General features: G+C 38.6%; 2 protein-coding genes across 2 annotated transcripts; one reads left to right on the top strand and one right to left on the bottom strand.

Moving 5' to 3' along the window:
* Positions 1 to 1,544: 1,544 nt before the first annotated feature.
* On the bottom strand, positions 1,545 to 6,749 carry psmd5 (proteasome 26S subunit, non-ATPase 5). The gene is made up of 10 exons (XM_020634637.3): positions 6,531 to 6,749; positions 6,204 to 6,348; positions 5,980 to 6,093; positions 5,738 to 5,866; positions 5,006 to 5,115; positions 4,768 to 4,910; positions 4,375 to 4,566; positions 4,057 to 4,166; positions 3,800 to 3,940; positions 1,545 to 3,593 (listed from the first exon to the last, which is right to left on the bottom strand). Exons 1-10 carry the CDS (start codon positions 6,701 to 6,703, stop codon positions 3,336 to 3,338), a joined length of 1,515 nt encoding a protein of 504 aa, XP_020490293.1. The 5' UTR covers positions 6,704 to 6,749; the 3' UTR covers positions 1,545 to 3,335.
* Positions 6,750 to 9,595: 2,846 nt separating this feature from the next.
* LOC109984447 (beta-1,3-galactosyltransferase 9) lies at positions 9,596 to 11,373 on the top strand. The gene is made up of 2 exons (XM_029277510.2): positions 9,596 to 9,669; positions 9,767 to 11,373. The coding sequence occupies exons 1-2, from the start codon at positions 9,628 to 9,630 to the stop codon at positions 10,847 to 10,849; spliced, it is 1,125 nt and encodes a 374-aa protein (XP_029133343.2). The 5' UTR covers positions 9,596 to 9,627; the 3' UTR covers positions 10,850 to 11,373.
* Positions 11,374 to 17,804: the final 6,431 nt, after the last annotated feature.

Below are 17,804 nucleotides of genomic sequence, written 5' to 3'. Positions count from 1 at the left end.
GTGATATGATTCACCGGGGAGACGCTGACACGAGGTTGTTTTAAGAGTTGAAGCTCATGATGGATGTTCAGGATTGAGTCAGTCACTCTGACTCAAGTGGGAAGTCTCTTTTTTTTTTCTGCTGGAGGAAAAACAACTCAAACCCTTGGAGTTTTGTCTACAGACTATAAAGTATAATGCTAAATATGAATATGTTCTGAACCAGGTTTGTCATCAAAAGATGTAATGGCAGAGATATCTCAATAGCCATCGGACGTGTTGCGATGAAATTTGCAGACATTTGTGGTTCCAAGAATTTGGTGATGCCCTCACTTCTGATGTAGCACCTCAACTGTTGTTTGTGTAACACTAATTTAAAGTTGAAATGTGTGTACAACAGCAGTGATGTGACAGAGAGGACTATATTTTTTTTTATCTAACTCAATTATCAGCATTTTGCAAAGGACTCAGCTTACTTGCAAAACAAACTCTCATAAGCTTAGTTACTATATTCAGTCAGACCTTAATCCTGCACTATGACAGTCCCCATCTGGTGTGTGGATACTCCCACACCAAGCTGACCCCTCCACTGCACTTCTTTATACAAATCCTAATTCTGAAAATGGCAAACAGCAAAAAACAGAACATCACTCTTTTCAAAGCCTTCAAGATTAGTTGTATTGGAGTTTAACTGGGGTTGGTGGATTTTTGGGTTCATTGTCATTTGCAGACTCACCTTTCTAAGTCTGAATTTCCTATTCTTCCTGTAACATGAAGCATGTGTGAAAACACTCAGAGAGTTGGTTTTCCATCAGCTAATTCTATGAAGTGTATCGCATAAAATGACAGATAACTCTGGAAAATATCAACGGGTAAGTGGATGACTTGTTTGATTTAATTACAATTGTGACTTACAGAAAATGATGACTCAGCATAACGGTGGAACTTGTTATGTTCTCTGCGCTCAAGCCCAATTTTCAGGTTTTCTTTGCTGTATTGTTAAATTGCTTTTTACTGGTAAGGCCTCCTTATTCCTACCGTATATCAATATTTAAAAAAAAAAAAAAAATCTTATTGATCTATTTGGATTTTTCTTGTATTCGAGACAACCTCACTTTTTAACCAAGGAGACACACTGACCCACTATTTTTTAAATAAGTTAAATTACATGCAACCTGTTGCAACGGTAAGATTCTACTGAATATTAGCAATCCAATCATGTAAAAAAATATAATTTATAAGCACATGGTTGTTTTTTGTAGAAGTACTTTAACTTTGATTCTTGGAGTAAATGTCACTGATATAACATCTGTATTTTTACATATGATTTACCTATTTCTGTATTTATTTTGGATCTTTCTATTTCAGTTTTATTTAATATTTTCACATTTAATCTTCTCTGTGATCGTTTTTTTTGTGATTTTGAAATGTTCTGTTTTAATGTTTCTTGTTCTCTTGTCTGGATGCTTTTGATGTCTCGTGTGAAACACTTTGAACGGCCTTGTGGCTGAAATATGTGAAATAGACAAACTTGACTTAACATACATTATTAAATTTCTAACGGGAAATTTGATACATCGTTTTTTGAAAAGAGCCAGAATATCAATCCCCCACTCAGTATGTTCTTCAGCGTAAGAAATGGGAGATGTCGCCCTCTAGTGGAGAAGACAAACTAAAGCTACGTTCGAACTCTAGTCATTTGAGCATGTATGACAAACATTTTAAAATCACCTCACACGCTGGATTCACTTTTTTAAATGAATAACAATGACAAGTAGCATAGTTAAATCCAAAGTCTCCTGAAATGATCTGTTACTGCAAAAGATTTTTTTATTAGAAAATACAAGATTCTGTTCTGGGGTTTTTTTTCCCCACAGGATTTGTGGAAAAAATAAAAAATTAACAAACACATTATTTTTCATACTACAACCTCTTTAATTACAAAAAAAAAAAAAAAAAACACCATTTCCATTTCTTTAGCAAACAAAAACACTTTTGACACAAACCAATGGAATCAATGTTTGAATCTTGAGAGCAGGGATTTGATTTATGAAGTGACATTTTTGGATAAGTAGTTTCATAAGGATAAAAAAAGCGATATTAGGACGCGAGTACGCCTGACCAAGAGTGTGAGGGTAAACATTTCAGAGTACATTTTGACCTTTTATTAATTGATGCTTAATATTAAGTAAAAGCCTTTGGTGTGATGATGGGAACTTTTTAACATCAATAGTTATGTGGCAGTTTTTAAACATGTGTATATTATATGCAAACATCAACCATGAATGCTATCTTGTTACATAAGTGCTGCAAGAACTTTTTTGGGGATCCGAGTTCTCAAGGGAAACTCCAGTGATTTAATGTTAGCTTTATATAAAGGATACTTGACTCATTCATTAACATTGAAGTCACAGATTTCAAAATATTCAAACGTTTTGTCTCTAATTCTGGTAAGGCTCCCACCTCCTACAATTCCCACAATGCCTCTTAAGGTAAATACAGTTTATTAAAAAACTGCTCTGTAATTCTCCACGTGTTTCAAACTCAGAAACTCTGGGTTATGATGCATGCATTTTTTTTTTTTGTATCTCTCCTAACTAAATTTTCATCGAGGACTGCATCGTAGGGCTTATGACAGACGGAATTGGAGTGCCCTCAACATACCACTACTGTTACTGCTATATCTAAATTGTGATTTTTTTTTTATCCGTTTAACACTTTCTTTGAAACACTCCCATCTTTTCTCTGCTGACTAAAAACTGTCAAACAAAGTCTGCCTTAAAGAACATGTTCAAAAAAAGAAAGTCAGCTACTTTAACTGAACACATTTCTTATGCTGTTGAATTCTTTAAATGTAGAATTGTAATCTTCTCATTGTCAAAACTCCCCATTACTTAGAGGATATGGAGGATATGGTAGCCTGCAATGCTCGATTTACTCATCAAAAAACTGAGTAAAGAGAATTCTCACAAGTTTAATGTCCTGTCACAAAGGTCTGATAAATATTTAGAGTGTGGGGGGAAAAAAACCTAAATGAAGGGCTGGAATAAACCAAAGAGTTCTCAGGAAAAGCAAGTATAAAAAGATGAAAAACGTATTTGTGTGTAAACACTCAAGTCGATGTCCCATCCTTTTATGAGCTTGTGTTTTTTAGTAGTGAAGTCAAGTATGTGCTGTTGTCAACATTAGGAGATGCATCTTTGTAAACATCGCATTCAGATTTTTGTAAGAACAAAAACTCTGTTCACGTCACATTACGTATGCATATGTTAACCCAGATGATTCAGGCACTTACCTGTTACTTAAGCATTAACCAGAAACCAAAGTGTGTGTGTCAGTCTGTGTGTGTATTCTCCTCATTCTGCTCCCTCTGTGCTGACTGAGGCCACAGCTGAAATATAGTACGGCCCTTCTCTCAGATACGTTTTCAGTCGGATGTAATGCTGGCTGCCCAGAATCTCCGCTGCTGTCGACGAACACACGAGCGCCCCCACCAGTTCAAACTTTGCGTCTTTGGCCTCCTTCGTCTTACCCGCTGAACGATCCAACACAAATTCCATGAAGCTGGGAGAGCTGATCATTGACCTCTGACCCCACGGCTGAGTAGCAATGGCCTGGAAACAAACACACAGATATCCACGAAATGAAAAAAAAACTGAAGATGTAGCTTTTACTGAAGCATTAAACATCACATTGTGCTAACAATACAAATAACAAGCAAAAAGTCTCAAATAGTTATAGCACTGCTGTTAATTAACAGGTGACAAAACAATCAGTAACGCAGATAAATGATGGTCGTTAGTAACAGTCGAGCACTCACAGTAAATATCCGTAAAGCCCCACAATGCAGCTCTGGAAACGGCTGAGTGCTGATGTTGCGTATCATGTCAATGGGCTGGTTGGACAGAAGCTTGAACCAGGACTCCGTCAGGGCCAAAAGGTCTTCATTCTGCTGCTCTGGCTGTGATAAAACATTCAGAAATTATAGTCCGATCATGTGCATTTCCCTGTAGATAGAATTTAAAAGACATACAGATGTCAAGTTTTTTTTTTTTTCCCCAATGGGTACATAAATACCTGAAGGGTGAGGAGTTGCGATATGGCGTCCAAGCTGCGCACTCTGAGCTCCGTGGCTCCAGAGCTGGCAAGCTGGCTCATTCTTAACAACACAGATTTAAACTTTTGTCCTAAAGACACACAAAGAAGCCAAGGTATGAGCTTGAGTTATAAGACATATACACAATCTTTACGGGCGCAAGGACATTTATTTATCACTGAAAGAAACTTTGTATGTATTAAGAAACATTGACAATAAATTGAAAATACATCTATAAGTAAAACAGGCATTTACTAAAGGACAGCTTTAAAAAAAAAAATTTAATAAAATGAGCTCACCTGTTTTCTGAAGGACCTGCTTCCCCTCCACAGTAGATCCGAGTAAACCCAGAGTGTCCAGAGCGACGCCGATCATCGCAGGATCCGGATCCAGAGCCATCTCAAAGACTTTGTTCTGGAAGGCCGGGTACGTTTCACAAACCTGCTGAGGGCTGTCCATGATGGCCAAGTTTCCAAAGAACTTCACCAAACCTGCACAATTATCACGAGTGTCAGGGACTGAAAAACGCAGCACTGAATGGCACTCTGGTTATGATGATGTTGATCAGAGGAGAACTTTTTTTTTTTAAAACAACTTCACTTAAGTTCTTCACAAAATCACACTTAAGTTGAACATTAAGACAGAACAACAATAAACTATATCCTTTGAGCAGGTTTTCTACTCAGACTCACCAGGAAGGTAGAGGGAGGACAAGGGGTCTGTATCTGCTCCTCTGATCATATTGGAGATCTTGTCCATTATACCCTGTTGGGCCAAATATTGCCGGCCATGCTGACTGTTGGCCAGAGTGGTCACCATCTCAATGGCTGTGGCTCTGGAGAAAGAGAAACGACAGTTTGAAATATAAAGCAAAAGAGAAGGCCGTTTAAACTAATGTGGTATTTTCCTCTTTAGGATTTGTTGTATTACCTGACCAATACATCGTCTCCTGTCAGCTCTCCAAGCAGCTGAGAGATGAAGCTGCTGTTGGCGCAGTAACCGAGGGAAATGGGAGAAACAGACGAGATTTCCACCACCAGCTGCAAGAAGCAAAAAAAGAAAAAAAAAAAAGCCTTGAAGTAGACACACGAGAGACATTTGAATTTGGCATTGGATCTCTCTTTCCATCCCGGCAACCGGTTACAATTATCAACCATGAGCGGTGTTGTGCAACTTTCTTTCTTATGAATGAAAGGGGATTGTATGAAAAGAAAAAAAACACAAAAAAAGAGGTAATACGCACATTCATGTAATAGTCGTTCATCTGCCGTCAAGTACATGATTACAAGCTTGCCTGCAATGTTATTTTATTCCGTTTTTTTTATTACACCCGTCAGAGAATTGTTCAATATGTCACTCTATAGAAACAGAGAATTTGTGTAACAGCAAATAAGACCGGTAGAACAAAGGTCAGATCGGGGAAAACAAAAATCAGACATCTATTTGATTTGTGAACACGCATCAGTAACATCTAAGCAGGGGGAAAAAAAGACATGTTTGCTGCGTTTATTCTGCAGACTGAATGCAGCCTGAATGCCCACAGTCTGGCATGACTCCATGTACGGATTAGTCATCTTTCTCACCGATTCCATCCAAACAAAACGTCACTCAAGAAATACACACAAAGTGTCGATGTACTTGAGCGCTCACAGTGTAACGTACCTCATATATTCTGTATCTGATGATGTCACTTTTGGTCATCACGTCCTTCATAACTTTCAGCAGGTCGCTCTGGAACAGTTTGTCTAACCCGGGCTTGGAGTGGCTCAGTTTGGACAACGACTGGATGGCCTAAAACAAACACACACACACACACACACACACACACATAAGGAACACTGCAAACCCCCACCGTTGACTAACTTCCAACATAACGCAGGACATCTCCAAGCTTCAGTCGTTACCTGCTTCGCCACAGCCATCTTCTCCTCCCCAATGCAGTTGATCACAGCGCCGAGAATGTCATGGTTGTTGAGGACTTCGGTGGCAGCGTCAGGGTGCTCCACTACTCTCCCAATCTGACAAGAGGAAATCAATCATGTCTGGTCAACATCAGTGGCAGGAAGAGACTTGTGTGAGTGTGTGTGTGTGTGTGTGTGTGTGTGTGTACTGTGTGCAACTAGCTGACCTGTGACAAGGCCAGTATCTTGACAGTTTCATTAGGATGGGTCAGACCCCCCCGCAGCTCCACTCTGTAGTTCTGAGCCAGAGTCAAAGGGCTGAGGGCCAATAAGATGCGTTCAAGGATGTCCACACACAGCTCCACCTGCTCCCTGTGAACACAGATATACAGTCTAAACCTGCAACACATTTTTAATGGCTCTGAGATATGAATATTTTTTTTTATTGTTTCACACCCATACTGGGACTGGATATTCACCAAAAACATATTGACATAAGAATGACTCAGCAGTTTGTAAGACAAGGGTGAACAATCATGGTGTGCCAAACCAACCTGTTGTCTGAGTTTAACAGGGAGAATATCACATTGAAACGCTGTCCGCTCACTGAGTCCCTCAAAGCACTGATAGGTATCGCTATCAAGGCTGTTTTTAAACTCTGCAGCTCCTCAATTGGATCTTCAACGTCGGAGATTTCCTCCAGTAAGCTCTCAATGGTGGCAGCCATGACTCTCAATGTTTTGGGGGAAAAACTACCGACGAAAAAAAAAAGTCCGCCTACTTCTTCCTCTCCTTCTTTTCTGCGGTCGTAATGTAACGTTGTCGAGCATTACCGACACCTGCTGGACTGAGTGGAACACTTCTTCTTCTTCTTCTTCCTCTTCTTTGGATTTTATTGGCAGCTGGCATCCAAAAAGTTGCATAACTGCCACCTGCTGGATTTAATTATCACTCGCATTCCTAAATCCTCCTCAATAAAACCTGTTCTCAAGAGATATTTAAACAAAGCATCTTCGGCCTCGCCCTCTCTCCCCACACTCCAAAATCTCTTCTCACGAGTCCCTTTTCTCTCCATTTCTGACATCATGTTATGTCTATGTGCTACATACTTTCTACATTGAATAACTACATGTTCAACTGTTTCTGCTGGATTGCGTATCTCACAAAGACCGGATGAATGTTTTCCACTGATATGTAGAGTGCTGTTTAAATTACTGTGACCAATTCTTAACCTGGACATTACGACCTCCTCTATTCTGTTGCTCCCTCTGTATTTTACTTTATCTGTTTCCCTCTGAATTGAGTATAAATGTCTTCCTTTTGCCTCTTCGAGTATTCTTTTAACGTGGGAAACTCATATTTTACAGTTTTCTAAAACCTCTAAACCACTTCCTTAAATTGTACAATTAAGTTGTGTCATGGAGTACACAAATATTAACCACAAGTGCAAAATTAGATCCCTAGTTAAACAAAATGCAATTTAGGTTTGGCTTTGCTTTCAGACTTTGCTCGTACTGTAGCTGAGTGGAAACATGTTTAGTGGGAATAAAAATACAAAGATTGTCTATTATTATTTTTGAAGAAATGTGTCACAAAACAGGGAAATACATCACTGCTACTTGTTGAAAATGTGGTAGACATATTATAGCCTATATTTAAATTTGATTCCTACAAGAAATTGCAATGTACAAAAAAAACTGGCAACCTATCTGTTTTCATGTGAGAAGTCACATGTCAACAACAGTAAAGACCTTCATGGTTAAGTCCTTTAAATATTGCTTGATTAACTAAGTGACTTTAACCTGAACTTGATGAAGTAATGTTTATACTAAAGCCAAATATAGGGGGAAGGAAAGAAATGTGGATTTAAAGTCTCTCCCTGATCTCTGATTCACCTTGCTTCACAGACTAAAAGTTTGAAACTTGGCTGACTTCCATTGTGTCTGTAAAGCTTTCCGTCTCTCCTCATCAGGCCACAGCTCAGATAATAGGAACTGTATACATTTTGGCATGTGAGCATTCACAGCGGCACTTCAACAAGCATACCTTTGTATCCATGGGGTTTAAGCAAAGTGCACTAAGCTGCTTCTGAAATGTGACGCTTTTATTTCATGCAAGCTATTTGAACACACTTTTACACATTAGGTTTTACAAGTTTGTGTTTAAACGAAACTGACATACATAAACATACTGGAGGACATTTCTAAATCACTGTAGCAGCAGGGTAAATGGTTAAACACCGGAGGTCAGTAGAAATAACATTTTCAGATGGTGTTAAAGGACTCTTTTAAACTGTGTAACAGAGCTACAAATTTGATGGTCTGAATAGATTTTTTTAACGTGTAAAGTAAGACCAAAGAATAGCTTAGAAGTACACCGTAAAAAAAAAAAACTAGTTGTTATAACTTAAAAAAGTTAGTGCCCGGGCTGCCTTAAAATTTTAAGTTAACTGAACTTAAAAAGATAAGTTGAGATAAATTTGTGATTATTCCAAAGAAATACAATTAAGTCAGCTGTACTTAAATCTTAAAGTTAACAAAACTTTAAATCACAATTCAGTTCCTGTAAAATTATCTAGTTAAGGCAAAATGGTCTATCAATTTCTTCTGACTTGAAATCAACGTTATTATATGACATTATTATAATAAAAATAACAAATGAATGAATAAGTAATGTTCCACAACGTCATCATTCGCATCATCATTATTATCGCCACCATCATCATCACTACCAGCAACTTAAAATGTTAGGTTATGACTTTTTGTTTTTACAGTGTAGAGTTGCTTCATATTTCAATAGACAAAGTTTTGTCTAAAAAAAGTATCTAACAGTCAAATTTTCAGAACAAAACTTCTGAGACTTCTGTCCAACTTTCTGAGCCGGCAAATGTCTGTAAATTTAAAACATCCATGTTACGGAATTGACTGTTAACAGGAAAGCTAGATAGGGACATTATTGTAATCAATTTCCATTGTCAAGCATATCTGAGTTGTGTATTTATTTTGTAAATACATACATTTCATACAGTTTAAATTTGATGCCAAACACAATCCATAGTCACTCTCCAACTCAAAATTGCAAGTTTCTTACTGAACTTGGATGTCTGAGCTCTGTTGTGCACAGTTAGACTCAAACAGCTTGTTTTCACACATTCATCTTAAAGGAGGCAAATTTCAAGCATGATTGTCAAGCCCATCATGGTCCAGTTTGTATCCTGAAAAGAAAGCAACTTGAACCTCCAGGCTAATTCACTAAGAGTTAGATGGACACATCTTTTGTTTATGGCAGTAAACAGTCTTTGCATAAAAAACGTTGAAAACCAAAACATTACACATTCATAGATTCTTTGGAAGATTAGCGGAAATAATTTTTAAAAGTTTTTTGAAGTCAGTTGACCTTTTCAAGGAAGAACCTTAATCAGTCAAAAATTAGAATTAAAAGTAAAGCATTTCTTGTGGTGTAAACAAATTGTTCCTTCTCAACATCATTCACTTTGTATGCATGATGCAGGACACACTCCTCTTGATGAAGCATGTGACAGGGTCGGGGTGCAGAGTTACAAGCTGCTAGAGTTTCATGAAAGTGGAAACCTTGTCTGTCAGCACATATTGTTGAAGGAGAGATTTCAGAGGGATCACAATCACCAAATAAATGCAAAGAAACAACAAGGCTGTTAAGGCAGGTGTCATGCAGGTACTGTGTCGATTCTTACCAAGTCGTACAATTTTGCCCAAGTTCTATTTGCTACATTTATTGTGTTTCATGCTCTTTTTTCTGTCTCATGCTCCAGTTCTCTCTGTGCAAGCTGCGTACCCACCAGTGGTGTTTCCTCCTCTTCAACGTGCTCCTCTTCCATGCCTTGTTGTTTGGCGCAGACCTCGTCGAGGAGTACCTCCTGCAGCCCACACCGGGGGTCTACACTGACGGCATGGTGGTTGATGTAAGAGAGAAAGCAAGGAAACTAGACCTGAGCAACGTCAAAGAGAACATATCGCGGGCCTACCCTATTGCTAACCCTGATGCCTGTAGGAACTCCGATCTCTTCCTCCTCGCCCTAGTCTTCAGTTCGACAACTAACAGCACACAAAGAGACGCAGTCAGAAGGACATGGGCCAATCAAACAGTCGTCCAAGGCCTACCGGCACGGATTCTCTTCTTCTTAGGATCAACTCGGACGGTCGCTGCACAAGACTCCCTTCTGACAGAATCTGAACGCTATGGAGACATGGTGCAAGGTCAGGCTGTTTCCGACTCGTCCCGCCGTGGCCCAACAGAAAAAACGGTTCTTGCTCTCCGTTGGGTGATTGCTTTCTGTCCCATGGCGCGCTTTGTTCTGCTTACAAAAGACTCGGTCTTCGTCAATCTCCCTGCAATTGGAGGTTACCTTCTCGGGTTGCACAGGCACCCTGAAGATCTCTACCTTGGTAGGGTGCTCCAGAGAGACTCTCCTGACAGGGACCCCAACAGTCCTGGCTATCTCCCCCCAGCTTTTTACCCTGACAAATACCTGCCCGAATACTGTGACGACACAGCTTATGTTCTATCCCAAGATGTGGTTAGAAAAGTGTACGTAGCATCCACAGCAGTCCGTGCGCCTGTACCAACTGATGTTTTTGTGGGTCTTTGTGCCAGGAAAGCTGGAGTGGCACCAACCCACAGTGCCAGGTTCTCTGGAGGGAAACATATCCGCTACAACGCATGCTGCTACCGCTACCTGTTCAGCTCAGCAGGGATGGGAAGCCAAGAACTAGATAGAGTTTGGGCAGACCTGAGACAGGAGGGTGGGCGATGCTCACTTTTAAAGACCTACTATGGTCTCGTGACCTGCAAGGCCCTAACATACCTGGACAAACTGTCCCTTTTCAACTCCTAAGGCCAAGCTGAATGGCATGGTTAATGATGAAGGATGTGTGATTAGTTCAGAGCAGACAGAGACTGACAGAAAGTAGGGTTGAAATAAGTTTGTTGTCAATTTGGTTAGTAGGACAATCTGTATTAAATTCTAAGTTCAGAAGCATTCAAGCACGAACATTTATTAACATTTTTATAGAAATTATATATATTTTAGGTATATAAGAAAACAGTCCTCATTGTAACTTATTGTTGAGGATTTAGATATGCGAATAGGCTATCCTGCTCTTTTTCAAATATGTAATATATGTGTGTGTGTGCTTATGTGAATTTACAATTAAGATTGTTGTATAGCTGTAGTGTTTATTTTGTTCTTCCAAAGTATATTTATCTTGTTGTCCTTTTATTTAGATTTTCAAAATAAAGATATTAATCAATGTTAATGCTAATTCAACAAAGAATGGGAGCTCCATTAGAGGACGCATTTTTTTCTTTTTTCCTTAAGCGTATTTTGCATTACATTGTGCAAATCCAATAAAATCTTTCTGTTAGTTGTGGTGCACAGAGTTACATGTGGAGGTGATTGACATGATCACTGAGAGGTAAATGTTAAACCAGTGCGAAAATAGGCCCATTTATTTCATGTCACAGTCGAACTCTGAAGCTATTCTGCTAGGGAAAGTTATGGGATAAAACAATCTATTTAAATGGATACATCAGTCTGGCTTATATTCATCAAACAATAAAAACAACAAGAGGAATAGAATAGAATAGAATAGAATAGAATAGAATAGAATAGAATAGAATTACTTTATTGATCCCAAACTGGGAAATTGTGGTGTTACAGCAGCAGGTTATCCAAACACACAATATGAGCAAAAAACACAATATTAGCAAATCTAAACACAATATAATATTAAATATAAAGTAGATAAGCTACTATATATAATAAAAAAAATGATAAAAATATCAAAACTAAGAATGGGAATATATACAACCAGGATTTAACTAAGCATTACTAGTCTTAAATAGGAAGATTAAATATGGAAGAATAAATGTAAATGTGCAAAAACAGAGTTGTAAATGGACAGTATTGACATAAGTTAAAGAGCATGAGTGTAGACATATTATAAGCAGAAACTACACAATATAACAGTGGGTAGACAGCCAAATGAAGTTAACATGAGTGCAGGGATAATTTGTATTTTTAACATGTGCAGAACAGATTACAGTATGGAGAGACAGATATTATCATGATGACAGTTCTCTGCTCGCATGAGGTGAGCTGTTGTACAGAGTTATGGCCTTCGGTAAGAGAGATTGTATCTGTCCTTGTGACAGCGGAGTTGTATCAGTCTGTTGGAGAAGCTGCTCCGCTGTTTGTCCAGTAGGGTGTACAGAAGGTGATCAGGATTATCCATAATGGATAACAGTTTGTTAAGAGTCCTCCTCTCTGTCACCACTACAAAAGAGTCTTGCAGCCTATCACAGAGCAGGCCTTCTTAATGAGTTTCACTGTGCCAGGGGACTTAGAAAAAAGTGCATAAAGTAAAAAATGGGCCTCAGTTACAGTTATCAATGTTCAATAATGTGACAGTATTAGATTAACTAATAATAATAGCCCAATAAAGTGGTGGAAGTCTGGTCATTATGTAATCATTTTGTAGGCTATGTTGACATGATTGCACAGACTGCTTTCTTGTTTTAAATGGTGTATTCATATTTGTAAATAGGTGGCGTTAAATTAAATATTTGACTTATTATCTGACCATTTCATTATAATGATATGGTATTTATCAAAAAATACAAAAACTTTAAACAAACTTTTTTTCTAAATAATATTTTTGAGAGACGCAATTGACAGTGACGATTACCTTTTACCTTTTTTCTGCTAGTTTGATTGGTGGGTTATATCGTACAAAGTTTGATTGAATGGTAAGATAGAAAGTAAACCTTTCTCTAACAGTTAGCCTACTAGTCTTGCCTGCATATGACGAGTTGACATAAAACAAAACAAGTTTGTGTTAAGAGAGCAGTAGCCTAAAGAGCGCTTTAAATATTATTGCAGCAAAAGGGGGAGAGAAAATGTAACCTGAAGAGGGTAGAGAAGAAGTGGACTGTCGGGCGGAGCTGCATTCACAGTCACACTGTAAGTAATGATATGGACCTATGGGTCTGAAATAAAGTATAAAGTATTAGCAGTTGTAAGCTGAATGTTTTTAGCTACGGTACTTGTTAAGTGCTGTGTGTGCCTTTCATGTGAGCTAAAGCAAGCTGGAGTTGTGTGTTGCTGTTTCTACAGTCAGGTTGGATGACTTTTCTTCACCATATTAAACTTCAACAAGTGCTACAGTAGTTTCGACTTTAACCTGGCGCACTTTTAAACCCACAGGTGCAATTTGTGGTGGCCTTGTAATGGGTTGTGTATTTCTGTAAGCACTTGTTTTTTTACAAGAAATATACGGAATTCATTGTGCTTGCATTGTACATTTAATTCCTCGCATTTCAACCTCCGACTGCTAAGATTATTCACCAAATATGAGTGTTTTTCCCTGTTATAAAAGACGTAAAAGTCTGGTTCATTTTAAATGTGGACTTACAGACAGGTGAGTCAGGGAGATGTCAATAAAGCAGGCCTACGGGGTCTACACGCCCACACCGTTCTGAGCAGGGATCTAATCAGGTTAGCATAATTGAGAACAGCTGTGTGGGGGACATTTGGTGAGAATCTCTTTTAAAACAAGAACAAAAAAGTGGTAAGATACAGTAGCCTATTTATTCTGACATCTAGGTCCTGTTGAGTTGAAGCTTGTCCCTGAGAAATTATTCACAAGTAATAAGTTGGTGTATTGTAAAATCAAGTATTTCATTATTGTATAAGCTAGAAACTACTATTTACAATTTGTATGTAAACTTGAATTGAGTTTACTATAGACAGAGTGTGATTTATTATAGACATATCGACCTGTTTTCAAGAATTCTTTTCATTTGTCACCCCAATTCCAGAGTAAGATCCGGTTCACTGAACATGCCATACCAAGAGGGACATCCAGTGCCCAACATGAGGTATAGCAACTAGAAACACGTCTCCCTAAGAGTATTTTGTGTTTAGCCTGTAAGGAAAACTTACATAATGCTTTGCAGTCTCTCTGAACATGTGACAGGATGGTCTCTTAAATTCTTCCATTAAAAACTGGTATTTAGGAATTAAATCCATAAATCCCACTAGACTTCACACCAAACAGGTACAATTCAATTAACAGGCAGCAGTTAAAAGAATTACAACAAATGTTTCCAGACTTTTCATTTCTCGCAATAAACTGTGGTGTTATTTATAATGGGTTTAGCTTAACTTAAATGTGTGAGCATAGAAACCCACAGGACAAAAGTCAGTCTCACTTCCATGTTAGAGTCGGAGCAATTTCCTTGACATTATTCTCAACGTACTTCTTCGCTCCCTACATTCCTGAAAAGGGAAGTTAAGCCTTTGTCCCAACACCACGAAGCTGTTTGAACAAAATGTTTGGGTGCTCTACAGATCTCACTCTTCTGTTTTATGGCCGGTGTTTCACACCGCAACTCTCTACTCCACCTTGGCCAGGTTCCACTGTGTTTGCAAAGATCTCCTTGGCTTCCTGTCTCACCACATTAGCCTGAGGTATCCAAAGAATAACAACTCAGCATGTCTACAATCACTCTGGCCGCTGACCAATCATAGCAACAATTTGACTGGCATACCATCAGTTTAAACCCAGATCGCTCTCCAGGATTAATCTGTATTAATAAACGTCAACACCTTACATCCCTGGACTCAGCACCACATGATACCCACCCTGCATCTCAGTTCTCTTAAAAACTGGCTTTTTTTTAAACCGCCTACTACATTCTACTACTGTCAAAAAAATCAATGAAATAGATAGTAGGCCTATCACTCCAGAGTTTTATCCTATTCTTTTGTGTGTTCTAATTCAACATCCAACAAAAAATTTATTCATTTTAGGTCTTAAAATCAAAAGATCACAAACAACACCTTCATTATCATAACATAAATATTTTCTTCTCAGTTTCGGTCAGACTATTTTCCTACTTTATTTTGATAAGAATTAAGGTCTGAAAGAGTGGGATTCTGTCAGTATGAAACAGGTTTTACATTCATCGTCCTGTTTATAAAGGTTAGTAGAGCCCACTTCTAGTTATATATAAAACTACAGATTGCTTAGCTTAGAATTGCATATGACTGAGGGGAAGCAGCTAGTTTTGCTTTGTCTAGGGCAACCACTGGAGACTCCAAGTCACTGTACCCAGGTTAAATAGCCCAGCACTGAGTCCCCTAAATTCTTTTAATTAGTTTTTCCACTAGTTTTTAGATGATGCTTATCACTAAGATGCAAGATACTTAGTGATAAGCTAAGTCTCCTGCCTCCTGCTAAACATTTAAAACTCAGATAGGAGAGTGGTGCCTTGTTTTAATCATGGCATACTAGCATAAGCATATTTTCAAGAATGTTAAACTGTTCCGTTTGGGTACCGTGAAAGCTAGATCCAACTTGTGGCCTTATGTCCACACTTACAGAAGGAACATACTTTTCTTAAGACCAAAACCGCATGCTGGGTTTTTTTTCTTCTTCTTGCTACTGTGGAACTGAAAAAGTTGCTAAAAGTGTTTGTGAGTTATTCTTTATTCAGAATTATCAACAGAGGCTAATATACTGGCTCAAAATCTCTGTTGAGGTCTGGAATGGTTTTCCAGGAGAAAGTGTAACAGGGTCTGCACGGCGGGAAAGCCTTCAGACCAACCAAACCACATGTGCACTTTGAATGCACACACACACACTCATACAGTAACACAGCCTGCTGAGATTGTTAATGTGAGGTTGAGGGGTCGGTAAACTGAATGTGGGTGGTGCAGTGACCTAATGAATGCTTCCCCTCAGAGAGATGCAGCTCTGCAGAGGAGGATTCATCAAACATTGGTTTATTTAGAATGTTTACACTGAAGGAACAAGTCCGGGGCTCTAGAGCCACAGCCACTGATTTGAGGGGAGGGTTATAGGGTCTCAACTGATGAAAGAAATAATTGTCTGGGATTTAGGTTTTGCATGTTTGTGCACATGTATCATTCGTGGGAACATACAGGGTGCATTTTTATACGTGTGCACACAATCGTTACAGATCCTCGTGACTTTTCTGTTCAGATCAGAGGCTCAGTGTTCATGTGGTCCTTCAACCCACGTACATCTACGTAGAAGCACTAACCTCAAGGATAAAGCTAGTTTTTTTTGACGGCATTCGTGGTTTCTTCTCCTTTCCCTTTTTGTAAACGCCGTAATCTTTCCCTTGAGGTTTTGGTAGCATTGCCAAGCCAAGGTTTTTCTGCCTCTTGTACAGTGCAGTTTTAGTTATTGTGTTTTAATCAAACATTGTATAGTTTGTAGTGGTAGTTACATAATGACTTTGTTACCAAAGTATACTCCATCTGGATCAATATAACTCCATCAAATATAAATATTTCATTATAATACCCAATGTAACAAGTAGGGAAGGAACACAGGTACAGCTTAAGAGTTGTCAATGTATTTAAAGTTTATTTCATTAATGAACAAATTTCTTATTTTCGGACAATAATTCTTACCAACCAAACATGTTATCTAGCTGATGATGCAATGTTAATGGGGAGAAAAAAAAGAAGTCATATGTGGGCCTAATTACAGAAAAAAAACACTTTAAGTAATTTTGCCTATCCTGGATTTCCAGAAATGTTACATAACCACCATGTCCTGAATGTCTACAAAATGTTGGCAGGTTGCATGTGGTTGGATCCTATTTCCAACAGTGCCAATGTTTGGACTTAAGTGGGCAGCCCATTCAAAATAATTTAATATTTGGTGATGACCAATGGTACTACCAGTTGTCCGCCAATGAGCTGGGCCTGTCAGTTTACTGAGGCTCTGCTGGCTCTATTTAAAGAGATCCTCAGTCACTGTCACAATCAGAGTTGGGTGGAGGCTCATCTGTTATAGAGCATATAAGGTCACACGTGATTAGAGAGTGGGTACATGTTGATGGGCTTTGGTGAGGCTATGTGGTATCGTCGACTATACTTTACAGCTGTTATTTTCAAACGCATTGACTACTACTCGACATTGTAATTGGTCTGAGAAAATATAAAGATATTCTAACTCTATGTGTGAGGGAAAGAGTGAGGGAGCTAGAGGGATCATACAGTATGTGTGTAAAGGTTTTACAGGGAAGCTTTACTTGTAATGATAGTAATTCTAAAGCTGCGTTTTCCAATAAAACCACCTCATCAATCAACACTTACCACTTCAGCTTCCTCGTCCATGGCTCCAAAGGAACCTAAGGGTTGTCGGTGTCCTAAATCAATGCTCATATGTAGGATCTGCATATCAGACCCATATCTAACTTTTGTGGTCATGGTTGAGGCTGAGGTGTAGAGATCCACTGGCCACAGATTTATTGGTACAGCTATTTTTATAGGCCGAAAGGAACTGAGTGCAACCAAGCACCATATTTTTCCCGCAATATTACTTTGTTATTCCCCTCAGTTGGTGTGGATGTTGCCACCTCAGCTAAAACATGACAAGACACTGTGTGGTAAAAACCTCACATTAAATTGTCAACCCACTGATATATTTGCTTGCCACCCAGTACCATGTTGTTTCCATCAGAGTGGTATCTATTTTGTTTGTACAGTAGTACAAAAGATTGGTAAATGAAAAACTGAGGCAGTTAAAGCAGTTGTTGGACATTTTGTTGAAAATTATTTTCTTGCTTTCAAGGTGAGAGTCAGATGAAAGATTGATACTGCTTTCTTATCTGTCTGTTTGAAGCTAATATAGAACTTAAGCTGGCAGCTGGCAGGGTTCATGACTTGGCTTGCTGTTTCCTCCAATTACAAGTCTTTGTGCTAAGCTAAGCTAATTGACGTATCATTCTTCTCATTAATCTTTCCAGCC

This window comes from Labrus bergylta, chromosome 17 (genome assembly GCF_963930695.1).
Source record: "Labrus bergylta chromosome 17, fLabBer1.1, whole genome shotgun sequence".
Lineage (NCBI taxonomy): Eukaryota > Metazoa > Chordata > Actinopteri > Labriformes > Labridae > Labrus > Labrus bergylta.
This window is presented reverse-complemented; position numbering and strand designations above follow the sequence as displayed.

Coding starts and splice junctions, on each gene's coding strand:
- psmd5 (XM_020634637.3), bottom strand. CDS start 6,703: ATGGCTGCCACCATTGAGAGCTTACTGGAGGAAATCTCCGACGTTGAA. Junction 6,349..6,530: donor CTGTTAAACTCAGACAACAG/GTTGGTTTGGCA, acceptor CTGTGTTCACAG/GGAGCAGGTGGAGCTGTGTG. Junction 6,094..6,203: donor AGATACTGGCCTTGTCACAG/GTCAGCTAGTTG, acceptor TCCTCTTGTCAG/ATTGGGAGAGTAGTGGAGCA.
- LOC109984447 (XM_029277510.2), top strand. CDS start 9,628: ATGCAAAGAAACAACAAGGCTGTTAAGGCAGGTGTCATGCAG. Junction 9,670..9,766: donor TTAAGGCAGGTGTCATGCAG/GTACTGTGTCGA, acceptor CTCATGCTCCAG/TTCTCTCTGTGCAAGCTGCG.